The sequence below is a fragment of the Thalassophryne amazonica genome, chromosome 8 (genome assembly GCF_902500255.1).
Source record: "Thalassophryne amazonica chromosome 8, fThaAma1.1, whole genome shotgun sequence".
Classification (NCBI taxonomy): domain Eukaryota; kingdom Metazoa; phylum Chordata; class Actinopteri; order Batrachoidiformes; family Batrachoididae; genus Thalassophryne; species Thalassophryne amazonica.
In genome coordinates this window covers 100,277,608-100,289,520 of record NC_047110.1, presented here as the reverse complement: position 1 = coordinate 100,289,520, position 11,913 = coordinate 100,277,608, and the positions used below count along the sequence as shown (strand labels likewise).

At 40.8% G+C, this 11,913-nt stretch overlaps 1 protein-coding gene across 1 annotated transcript in view; it reads left to right on the top strand.

Annotated features, from left to right (window-relative positions):
- The first annotated feature begins 673 nt into the window (after positions 1–673).
- Positions 674–11,913, top strand: part of ttc38 (tetratricopeptide repeat domain 38) — a 74,421-nt gene continuing 63,181 nt past the window's right edge. Inside the window, exons 1-2 of the mRNA XM_034177078.1 lie at positions 674–741; positions 10,422–10,499. Coding sequence (XP_034032969.1) covers positions 712–741; positions 10,422–10,499 — 108 coding nt within the window. The 5' untranslated portion in view covers positions 674–711. The remainder of the gene's footprint in view (positions 742–10,421; positions 10,500–11,913) is intronic.

Here is an 11,913-nt window from a genome sequence, read left to right as displayed (position 1 = left end):
TCTGGAATATCATCTGCTACAACCATGGCTGAGGCAGACAGAAGCAGTATTGCTGTTGAACCTTGGCATCCGTGAACCTCCAATGGATTATTCCGGTCCTGGAACACCTGCTTCCACCCCAAGGCTCTCCTTCCTCCCTGCTCCATCAAGTGGTGGTACATGATAGCTGCCATTTTTGAGGTAAGACACTGAAGTTTTTTAGACTGATCCAGGCCCAGATTTACTGTTTCTTGGCCTTTGTTGCCCTTCGTTAAGTGCAGTGTGACTGGGCCTCAAGCAGCGATACATGTGACTGTCTGTCTGTTTTCAAGACACCAGCGCTGTAATGGTGACTCTTTTTGTTCAATGTGGGCGTCTCTTTAATACAGCATCTGGTTTTCTAAGTCCTTCTCTTGTCAATATTTGAGTCTTAAGTTTGCTCACCACATTTAATTACCGGGTGGGGATCTTAGGCAGAAAGTCCGCAACAATTTTTTTCCCCCCTCTATTTGACACCTTCTTTGGGTTAACTTAGTCTGTGTCGGATTTTTATTTTATTTTGTTTTATTTTATTTATTTTAACGTCTGCGCCGTTCGAGATCGGCTCTTCACGGCTAACTTCGGTGGGCACGTGACTTTCTTTTGCAGTGACGTCAGGCTGTGGGTGTAGGCGCCCGCCCTTCGTGAGTCTCACACGCACACACACACACACAGTCCGTCCGCTTCTTTGCCATGAGTGCGTCAAGTTTCAGGGACTGCCAGGTTTGTAATGATAATCTGCACAATGACTAATAATTACAGAAACGATTTGAGAAATGGCTCCAGTGTTGAGCTTTTCGCGGTTTTCCAGCAGACTGAAAAAGCATTTTCAGAGCGTTAAGCGGTAATGTGCTGTTTGGCTAACTTTCTGACTCTTTATATTTGTGATACGTACATAAGAAACTGTACAGTCTGTGGAAACTGCATTACTGCTTTCTTTTTAGGTGTATGTGTGAATCGTGTCCTCTGTTTATGTGCAGGCTGTTAACTTTTACTACACCGCTGTCAAAAGTTTTAGGCACGCCATATGTTTCCTTACAAATGCGTAATTATTAATTTTATTTGTTTTTGGTCTGCAGTTGCTATGTATGTCTGTGTGTGTATGTGTGTGTGTATATATATATATATATATATATATATATATATATATATATATATATAATAAAATAAAAGTTCACTATTTATGTCAGTTATTTCAGAAGGTGATTTTACATATATTCTAGAGTCATTGCATATAAAATGTTTCAAGCTTTTTTATTTAAAATTTGTTAGTTATGGCCTTCAGCTACAAAAAAATAGAAAAGAATATATTATAGTACTTCATAAACTTAATAAAAAAAACTGCTATTTGCAGGGCAAGACCCTGGTGGTGAAAATGGGAACTACAGTTAGCACACTTGTTAAACTGAACACACACTTGTTACACTGAAACCATAACAATTTAGATTTAGACTGTTAGTGACCATCCGATGATCCACCGGGATTACTTTGTGCACTTCTGTGATGGTGTCAAAGTATACAGCATTTGCAGCAAACAGCTACGGAGATTTCCGAAAACAAAGTATTCTTGAGTACTCAAGTGTTTCCGACAGGTGGCGTAGTTACTAGAAACGTCCCAGCGTGCACTTCAATGAGCTGAGGCACAGATTAATTACAAAGTTTACACAAGTGTGATGTTGTGTTATGGCGACTCATTTTTAAGTGATAACTGTTATTTTGATGCATTCACGGTAAAAGCAGCAGCTGTGAGTAGGTTTTGTGCACCTGCGGCAATTAGTCATAAACGCAGCCTGTTAAAAATACTAAAGTGTTGTATATAACTGTAAAAAATCTAATAAAAAAAAAAAAAAAATATATATATATATATATATATATATATCAGAGAAATTCCAATTCCACATCCATTAAGTGGTAATAAACAGCTGACATACAGGTTAAAACAGTGTAACAGCATTTTAACCCGCATGTCAGCTGTTTTTTTAAAGGGATTATTCAACATTAATTCTCTTTTAAAAGGTTCCTTATAGAGATTGACAGTTCTATGACATTTGAGAGAGTATACAAGCTTAATACTGATTATATATTGTTCAAATTCAGCCAGAAGTCTGTCAAAATTGGGGGTTAAAACAGCTGCTGCACGCACACACACACCACTTCACAGGACTCTCCTCAAAGTAAATAGCGCCACTGAAAAGAACACAAAGCAAAAGATGAAAAAAAAAATTCCACTCACCCAGTATAAAGATTTCCAAATTGGTCCACAACAAAAACAAGCCCCCACACACACGCATTATTGCAATTGAGATCGCCAGCGATGGAATGGTCCACTTGTCCACACTCGGATCCACAGCCAAAGATCATTTTCAAGTTCCACTCAGTCAGGGAACAATGTCCATGTCCACTTGCTCTCAGGTTCTGATTGCGCAGGCACACGCGCATAATGTCTGATCCCAGCTCTGTCTTCAACTCAACTTCTGTCAGGATCATGGCACATTAGAGACTCCATTAGCTCCTGAAAATAACGTCTTCTGAGTTTTTCCAATACGAAACATACTTCTGCGTGTCCAGGCAGGTCCGCAGCAGTAAACCAGCAGCTGTGGCACAAACAGCAGTGTTACGACACTAAGTTCCAAAATCCGACAGACTCTGAAAAAGTTAAGAGTTTTGGGGTGAAGTGTGTCGTCTCCTCTGTAAATCCCAGCCACTGCTTTCAAAGAAAAGCTCTGAAGCTTCGTTATCGGGCATAACCTCATTCATTTCCCTCTGTTTCTCTGTCTGGGATGCTTGTGTTTTGCTCTTAACTATGTCACACGCAGAGAAATGCCGAGAATTGCAGAGTGAGACGTTTTCAGGAAATGCACCTGTTTCCTTGCTTCGGGAGAGGAATAAAAAACACCAGAAACCACTAATTATGAATGCATGTGAGCAGGGAGACTTACAGTCATGAGTACTTTGGATGTTGTGTTGCTAACCTGGGGACGTTAAAACACATGTGACATTGTCCCTTTGGACATGTCTCGTATATTTTTTATTCCTATTAGTGATCGCTGGTGTATTTTATTCCTCTCACTCTGAGCGTTAGTAGATGCATTCTGGAAAATGTTTCACATTGGCAATTCTTGGCATTTTCAGTCTGATGTCCTTATTAGCAAAACAGAAACATCCCTAGGACTGACAGACAGAGGGAAATGAACCTGCTCCGCCGAAACAAAGCTTCTGAGCTGCCGTTCAAAAGTGATGGCTCGATTTACAGACAGGAGATGACACACTTCACCCTGAAACTCTTAACTTTTCAGAGTGTCGGATTTGTGTTTATGCTGGTTTACTGAAGCTATGGACATGGACGTGGGGACATCTGACATCTGAGTTTTTAAACAGACTGCCTGGACATGGAGATGATTTGTTACATTGGAAAAAGTCATTATTACATTATAAAATACATTATTTCCAGGAATTAATGGATTTACTTAACGGCCACGATCGTGGAGAGAGGTGACGCTGGAATCAGTGATTGCGCTTGCTTCTTTGTTCGTGTCTAGTTTACATTTGGAAAACAATATAACATGGTGAGTCTGGCGTGTTCAGGATTTTACCCGTTTTGTGGCAAGCTTTTTTCTCTTTTCTTTTTTTTTTTTTGCTTTGAGGAGCTGGTGTGTGTGTGTGTGTGTGTGTGTGTGTGTGTCCTGCTGCTTGTTGCCCTTCTCAGCTTGCTGCGAAAAGGAATGTCTCCAAGATGGTTTTTCCCTTGGCAGCAAATGTATTTTTTTTTAGATTTTATTGATAACAGCACTCATAATTAATCATGCACAAAACTGAACCTGGAGTATTGACAGGCTGGCGTTTATGACTCATGGCCGTACAGGTGCACAGAAACCTTCACAAAGCTGCAGCTTTTACCGTGACTGCATCACAGTTAACACTTTTCACTTATAAATGAGTCACCATAACACGATATCACACATATGTAAACTTTGGAATGTGCCTCCATTCTTAACGTTAACAGCTACATTCCATTGAAGCACACGCTGGGATGGTTCTAGTTGTTACAACCTGAATTCCAATGAAGTTGGGATGTGTAAAATGTAAATAAAAACAGAATGCAATATTTACAAATGTTACAAATGATCTTCTTATGGCCTCGGACAGTGGAACTCATCTCTTGTGCTTGTTCTGTTAGACCTCAGTGCTGCTTTGATACTGTTGACCATAAATTTTATTACAGAGATTAGATGCATGCCATAGGTATTAAAGGCACTGCGCTGCGGTGGTTTGAATCATATTTGTCTAATAGATTACAATTTGTTCATTGTAATGGGGAATCTTCTTCACAGACTAAAGTTAATTATGGAGTTTCCACAGGTTCTGTGCTAGGACCAATTTTATTCACTTTATACAGCTTCCCTTAGGCAGTATTATTAGATGGTATTGCTTAAATTTTCATTGTTACGCAGATTGATACCCAGCTTTATCTATCCATGAAGCCAGAGGACACACACCAATTAGCTAAACGGCAGGACTTGTCTTACAGGACATAAAGACATGGATGAACTCTAATTTCCTGCTTTTAAACTCAGATAAAACTGAAGTTATTGTACTTGGCCCCACAAATCTTAGAAACATGGTGTCTAACCAGATCCTTACTCTGGATGGCATTACCCTGACCTCTAGTAATACTGTGAGAAATCTTGGAGTCATTTTTGATCAGGATATGTCATTCAAAGCGCATATTAAACAAATATGTAGGACTGCTTTTTTGCATTTACGCAATATCTCTAAAATCAGAAAGGTCTTGTCTCAGAGTGATGCTGAAAAACTAATTCATGCATTTATTTCCTCTAGGCTGGACTATTGTAATTCATTATTATCAGGTTGTCCTAAAAGTTCCCTAAAAAGCCTTCAGTTAATTCAAAATGCTGCAGCTAGAGTACTGACGGGGACTAGAAGGAGAGAGCATATCTCACCCATATTGGCCTCTCTTCATTGGCTTCCTGTTAATTCTAGAATAGAATTTAAAATTCTTCTTCTTACTTATAAGGTTTTGAATAATCAGGTCCCATCTTATCTTAGGGACCTCGTAGTACCATATCACCCCAATAGAGCGCTTCGCTCTCAGACTGCAGGCTTACTTGTAGTTCCTAGGGTTTGTAAGAGTAGAATGGGAGGCAGAGCCTTCAGCTTTCAGGCTCCTCTCCTGTGGAACCAGCTCCCAATTCAGATCAGGGAGACAGACACCCTCTCTACTTTTAAGATTAGGCTTAAAACTTTCCTTTTTGCTAAAGCTTATAGTTAGGGCTGGATCAGGTGACCCTGAACCATCCCTTAGTTATGCTGCTATAGATGTAGACTGCCTGGGGGTTCCCATGATGCACTGTTTCTTTCTCTTTTTGCTCTGTATGCACCACTCTACATTTAATCATTAGTGATCGATCTCTGCTCCCCTCCACAGCAAGTCTTTTTCCTGGTTCTCTCCCTCAGCCCCAACCAGTCCCAGCAGAAGACTGCCCCTCCCTGAGCCTGGTTCTGCTGGAGGTTTCTTCTTGTTAAAAGGGAGTTTTTCCTTCCCACTGTAGCCAAGTGCTTGCTCACAGGGGGTCGTTTTGACCGTTGGGGTTTTACATAATTATTGTATGGCCTTGCCTTACAATATAAAGCGCCTTGGGGCAACTGTTTGTTGTGATTTGGTGCTATATAAAAAAATTGATTGATTGATTGATTGATTGATTTACAAATTCTTTTCAACCTGTATTCAGTTGAATTCACCATAACGACAAGATATGTAATGTTCAAACTGATAAACTTTATTGTTTTTGTGCAAATATTTGCTCATTTTGAAATGGATGTCTGCAACACGTTTCAAAAAAGCTGGGACAGTGGTATGTTTAGCACTGTTACATCACCTTTCCTTCTAAAAACACTCAATAAGCGTTTGGAATCTGAGGACACTAATTGTGAGTGTCATGATTGGGTATAAAAGGAGCATCCCCAAAAGGCTCAGCCGTACACAAGCAATGATGGCACGAGGATCACCACTTTGTGAAGAAAAAATAGTCCAGCAGTTTAAGAACAATGTTTCTCAATGTTCACTTGCAAGTAATTTAGGGATTCCATTATCTACAGTCCATAATATAATCAGAGGATTCAGAGAATCTGGAGAACTTTCTACACAAGGTACATCCAGGTTTTGGAGCAACACATGCTGCCATCCAAGCAACGTCTTTTTCAGGGAAGTCCCTACTTATTTCAGCAAGACAATGCCAAGCCACATTCTGCATTTGTTACAACAGCGTGGCATCGTAGTAAAAGAGTGCGAGTACTAGACTGGCCTGCCTGCACTCCAGACCTGTCACCCATTGAAAATGTGTGGCGAAGTCGTACATCAAGCAAAAATGGGAAAGAATTCCACCTACAAAGCTTCAACAATTAGTGTCCTCTGTTCCCAAATGCTTATTGAGTGTTGTTAGAAGGAAAGGTGATGTAACACAGTGGTAAACATACCACTGTCCCAGGTTTTTTGAAACCTGTTGCAGGCATCCATTTCAAAATGAGCAAATATTTGCACAAAAACAATAAACTTTATCAGTTTGAACATTAAATATCTTGTCTTTGTGGTGTATTCAATTGAATATAGGTTGAAGACGATTTGCAGATCATTGTATTCTGTTTTTATTTACATTTTACGCAACGTCCCAACTTCATTGGATGTGGGGTTTTACTTGTCGGAAATACCCGAGTGCTCACGAGTACTTTGTTTTCAGACGTCTCCGTAGCTGTTTGCTGTGAACGCCGCATACTTTGAAACCGGTCACGGAACTGCACAAAGTAATCCCGGTGGATCAATGGATGGCCACTAACAGCCTAAATCTAAATTGTTATGAGTTTGGTGCGACATGTCCTTTAAACACTTGCAGACTGAGAATCTGCAAACCACAAATGTGCTGACTCCAGCATTGTGGGACCACAACTTTGCACCCTCTTCAAAATAATACGATATTAATAAACTTTGTGTCATTTCAAATGTTTGATTTGCACATCTGGATTAACAAAACATTGTATTCCAGCCCCCTGGCTTCCTCCCACATCCAAAGACACGCAGGTAAAGTGGATTGGATACTTTAAATTGTCCGTATAGGGGTGCATGCAGGTGTGAATGTGTTTGTCTGAATGTGTTTGTCTGTATGTGGCCCTGTGACAGACTTGTGTCCTGTCCAGGGTGTACCCCGCCTCACGCTCTATGAATGCTGGGATGGGCTCCAGCGCTTCTCCCCACAACCCTTGATTGGAGTAAGCGGTTGCTCCTCTCTCCATCATGCTTACATCCAAACAGCATGTAACGATATACATTTTTTTTTGTATTGCAGTGCAACATCTGAGACTTTGCTGTCTGCTGCTGTCTTTTTTAACTCACTGCAGATTGTCTTGCTTCGCTTGTTCAACAGGTTTTGTCAATAACTCATGAATCAAATTATTCCTGATATGAGAGCTCCTCCAGTTGGGTGTTGTCTTGTGAATAGCAGATTAAAAATTAGCTACAGGGCGGTGCTGCGAATAGAATCGGCCATAAAAAAGGCTTTAGAATATATATATGTCTAACCTATGAGAAGTATGTTCATTTATGCACTCAGTACTTGGGTGGGGTTGCTTCTGAATGAATTACTGTATCAGTGCGGCGTGGCATGGAGGCGATCAGCCTGTGGCACTGCTGAGGTGTTCTGGAAGCCCAAGTTGCTTTGATAGTGGTCTTCAGCTCATTTGTGTTGTTGGGTCTGGTGTCTCTCATCTTCCACATCATTGGAAAATGTGGAAGTTGTGTATATGTGTGCTTCGTCCAGTTACCTACAGTCTTTGACTCTGGTGTACCATTGTGCTCTGAGATTCATCACTGGTTGTAGCCACCTCACCCATCACTGTGAGTTGTATGCTAATGCTGGCATGTCTTCTTTGAATGTAAGGCGCTATACACATGGGATGACTCTGGTTTCTAAGGCTATTATTGGGTTGGTTCCGACTCATTTATCTAATTTTCTTCTGGGATATGAAAGCTGCTATAATTTATGTTCGAATGACATGTTGTGCTTTCGTGTACCTTGTGTTCGGACTGAAACAGGAAAGAAGGCTTTTCGTTTTTTCTGCTCCCTCTGTTTGGAATGTCCTCCAAACTGAACTGCAGTCAGGGTTGATTTCTCTGAATGCTTTCCGATCTATTTTAAGAGCCCGCAAATGGAAATCTTTTGAACAGTGCCTGTGTTTTTAAATTTTAATCTGTTTTTTAACTTATATATTGATACTGTGATAGAATGATCGTGTTGTATTTGTTAATTGCTTGTATTTTATATATTTTAAATCGTTGTCTTGATGTTATTTATTTGGTCTATTATGACGTTGTCAGATTCCACCCTGGCCCAGGGTTTATGTCTGGGTTTTTCCCTGTCCAGGTCTTCTCTGATGATTTTTATGTTTTATTTTTCACACAAGTGTGATTTAGTCATTTAAATCTTAGCTTGGTTCTGGTTATTTCTTTTCATTATGTTTTGGTATTATCTGGTTTTGGTTTCTCATTATCTGGTTATGTTCCTGTTATCAGTGGTCCTGTTTTCTGTTAGGGTTTATCTTTTATTTATTACATTAATGGCTTTCTGGTTATCATTTATTTCCTGTTCAACCTTTAGTTTGATTTACTGTTTTATTATCATGGTTTTGCTGCTACTTTAATGCTTCAGCCATGTTCAGTTCTGCTTTAGTTTTTGTTAGCCTTTTCTATTTTATTGTCTGAGTTTGTTCCTGCAGCTATCCTTCAGTCATGTTCAGTCCTGTTCTAGTTTTGGTTATAGAATATTATTGTTCTTGTTTCCTAGTTTTCCCCTTTATCTTGGACACATGTCCTTTTGTTGGTCTTTGGGCACATTATATTTTCACCAGTGGTTTTCTGTCACTTACTCCTTTTGCTTTGCACCACTTTCTTTTTCACTCACTCAATCCTCTTGACTCTCTTCACTCTTCTTTGCTTCACCAGACCACACCTCCTTCCAGAACCTTAACTTACACTTGCCTCTTGTTACACTGATTACAGCACCTGTTATTTAAGCCCCTCATTTCTCTCACTCCAGTACCAGTTCATTGTGATCTTGTTATCCACGTTTCAGCCTTTGTTTCGTGTCCTGTTGCCACTCAGTATTTTTGACCTCGCTTTGTATTTTTGGATTTTGTCTTAGTCTCAGCCCTTGTACTTTGTCATGCTGTGTTTTGACCTCTGCTCGCCTAGACCACGCCTCAGCCTCTCGATTGTTTGTACCTCTGCCTCTCTGCCTGCCATACTGTGTACCAAATCCCTGCTACATCTTAAGATAAAGCCTCTTACTGTTCCAACATCTGTGTTCTGGAGTCCTGCATTTGTGTCCAGCCACATTGCACCTGCAGCCTGACAGACGTGTGCTGCTGCCTTTCTAGGCCAGGTTGCCCTTGTAAAAGAGGTCTTTTTCTTGGTTCTCTCCCTCAGCCCCAACCAGTCCCAGCAGAAGACTGCCCCTCCCTGAGCCTGGTTCTGCTGGAGGTTTCTTCCTGTTAAAAGGGAGTTTTTCCTTCCCACTGTAGCCAAGTGCTTGCTCACAGGGGGTCGTTTTGACCGTTGGGGTTTTACATAATTATTGTATGGCCTTGCCTTACAATATAAAGCGCCTTGGGGCAACTGTTTGTTGTGATTTGGCGCTATATAAAAAAATTGATTGATTGATTGATTGGTTTAATAAAAATACATAAATAATTAATTGGGTCAAATGTAGGATTAAGCGGTTTTAACGCATTTCCAGAAAGTCGAGGACCCTTAAAGGCCCCTGTTACAGTCTGATTATGTTCACATTGGAACTTATCCAAGACAAACTCATTTTGGATGTGCAGCTCAAATTTGGTAAGATTCAAACAAATGTTACTCAAAAATTACATAACACAAGTAAGTGTGACTGACAGATGCACGGTGTGCAATTCTATATCCCCCCCCCTTTTTTTTATCCTTGGAGATAAAATGGAAAAAGACTCAGAACTTTTCAAACATTTCAAAACTTTAAATGAATTAGCTAATAAAATGATAATGATTGCTGGCACATTTGGGTTTGGGAGCTGAAATGCTTTGAGGTAGTTTTGAATTTGAGCAATCAAATAGTGGATTTATTTTCATTTGTTAAATGATTTTGGACCAGTTTTGTACAAAATAATTGTTAATTCTGTTCATTCATAGAGTCCCAAAACACAGCATAGGTCAGATCAAGGTGCTATATACAGTTAAAGTCTAGACTTTACCCACCACATGAGTAAGCACATTGGCAACAGTAACAGTCCTCGTAGTCCACTTGAAAGGAACTGAGGCACTCCTTGTAACTTCATCTAACTTCTGTTTATTTGTGTTTTTAAAGGCATGGAGGTCCGAGGGTCTTCCACTGTCCACCAGCAGTAATGAAGCCTGCAAATTGTATGACGCCATACTCACTCAGGTAACCTTGTTTCCAATGGTTGCGTTTACACTTACGTTGGGTTTACAAAATAATAATGATTTTTGACAAGTAGATAGAATGGTGAAAAAATGTTGCTAGTTTTACTCATTGACCAACCACGGTGCTGAAAGAAAAAGATTTCTTTGATAGTGTAATCAGGGCCAACGGCATTGGGTTTAACACTCGAAGGCCCAGACAGTTTCACCAACTTCCTGCCTTTGTTGTATAACTGAGCTGAGAGAAACAACCATAAATAGGGGATGCCTTTCACACAAACTCCAGATTTTACAATGTCGCAACCAGTGCAGTCAAGAAGGATCAGCGCCCAGGAGGCCTTAGCAGTGCTACAGAGCATGTCAGACTGTGAATCTGATGGTGGAAATGTGGGCCACTTTGCATTTCAGAATGAAAATGTCATCACTGATTCTTCAAGTGATGAGAATGCGACCGCTCTTGCACCAGTAAATCCTCCCCTCCAAAGATGCTCCAGGAGACGGGTGGTCAACTATGTGATTTAGCAGAACACTTCAAGCATAGAGGCTACATCGATGAGGAGGAAGACACAACACATGGCAACCCCTCTCGTAGCAAAAAACAAAAAGTTGCTGATTTGAGCATAACACCTGGATCCACAGAGAAGGCGAAAGATGGCACTGTGTGGGTCCACCGCAAAGTTGGAGACTATTCTGCTCATGAAAATCCACAGACAGCATTCAGTGGATCTGGAGGGCCAAAAGAGTTTGCAAAATGCAAAATCACGACTTGCCTTCAAAGCTTCCTGTGTTTGGTGGATATCAGCATGTTGCTGAGCATCAGAGACTGCACAGTCCAGGAGGGCCATCGAACAAACTCCAGCTGGCAGATGAGCATCTACGAGCTGATGGCGTTCCTCGCTGGCCTTTTCCGAAGGGCTGCCAAGGGCTACGTTGATGCCATGCAATTCATGTGGGCCAATAGATTTGGCAACCCAGTACCTTTGCTTCAGCAACAAGGACACCCACAAGGAATGCTTACAAATGGACAAATTTGGAGCAGTTTTTGACATCTGGCAGTGGTTTGTTCAGAAGTGTGTGTCGACCTACAGTCCAGGGCAGCATGTTACTGTGGATGAGCAGTTATTTCGTTCGTTGTCCCTTTCTGCCGTACATTGCATCCAAGCCTGACAAGTTTGGAATCAAGTTTTGGATTGCTGCAGATCTGGGCATGAAATACATGTGTAATGCCATCCCTTACTTGGGAAAAGATCCCACTCGTCCGGCGGGAAGAGGCTGTCAGAGAATATTCTTTTGAAGTTTATGGAGCCATTTATGGACCAGGGAAGGACTGTAACTATGGACAATTTCTTCACCTCTCTGTCCTTGGCTAATCGGCTTTTAAACGAAAAACATCTCTGCTTGGCACCATCAACAAAAAT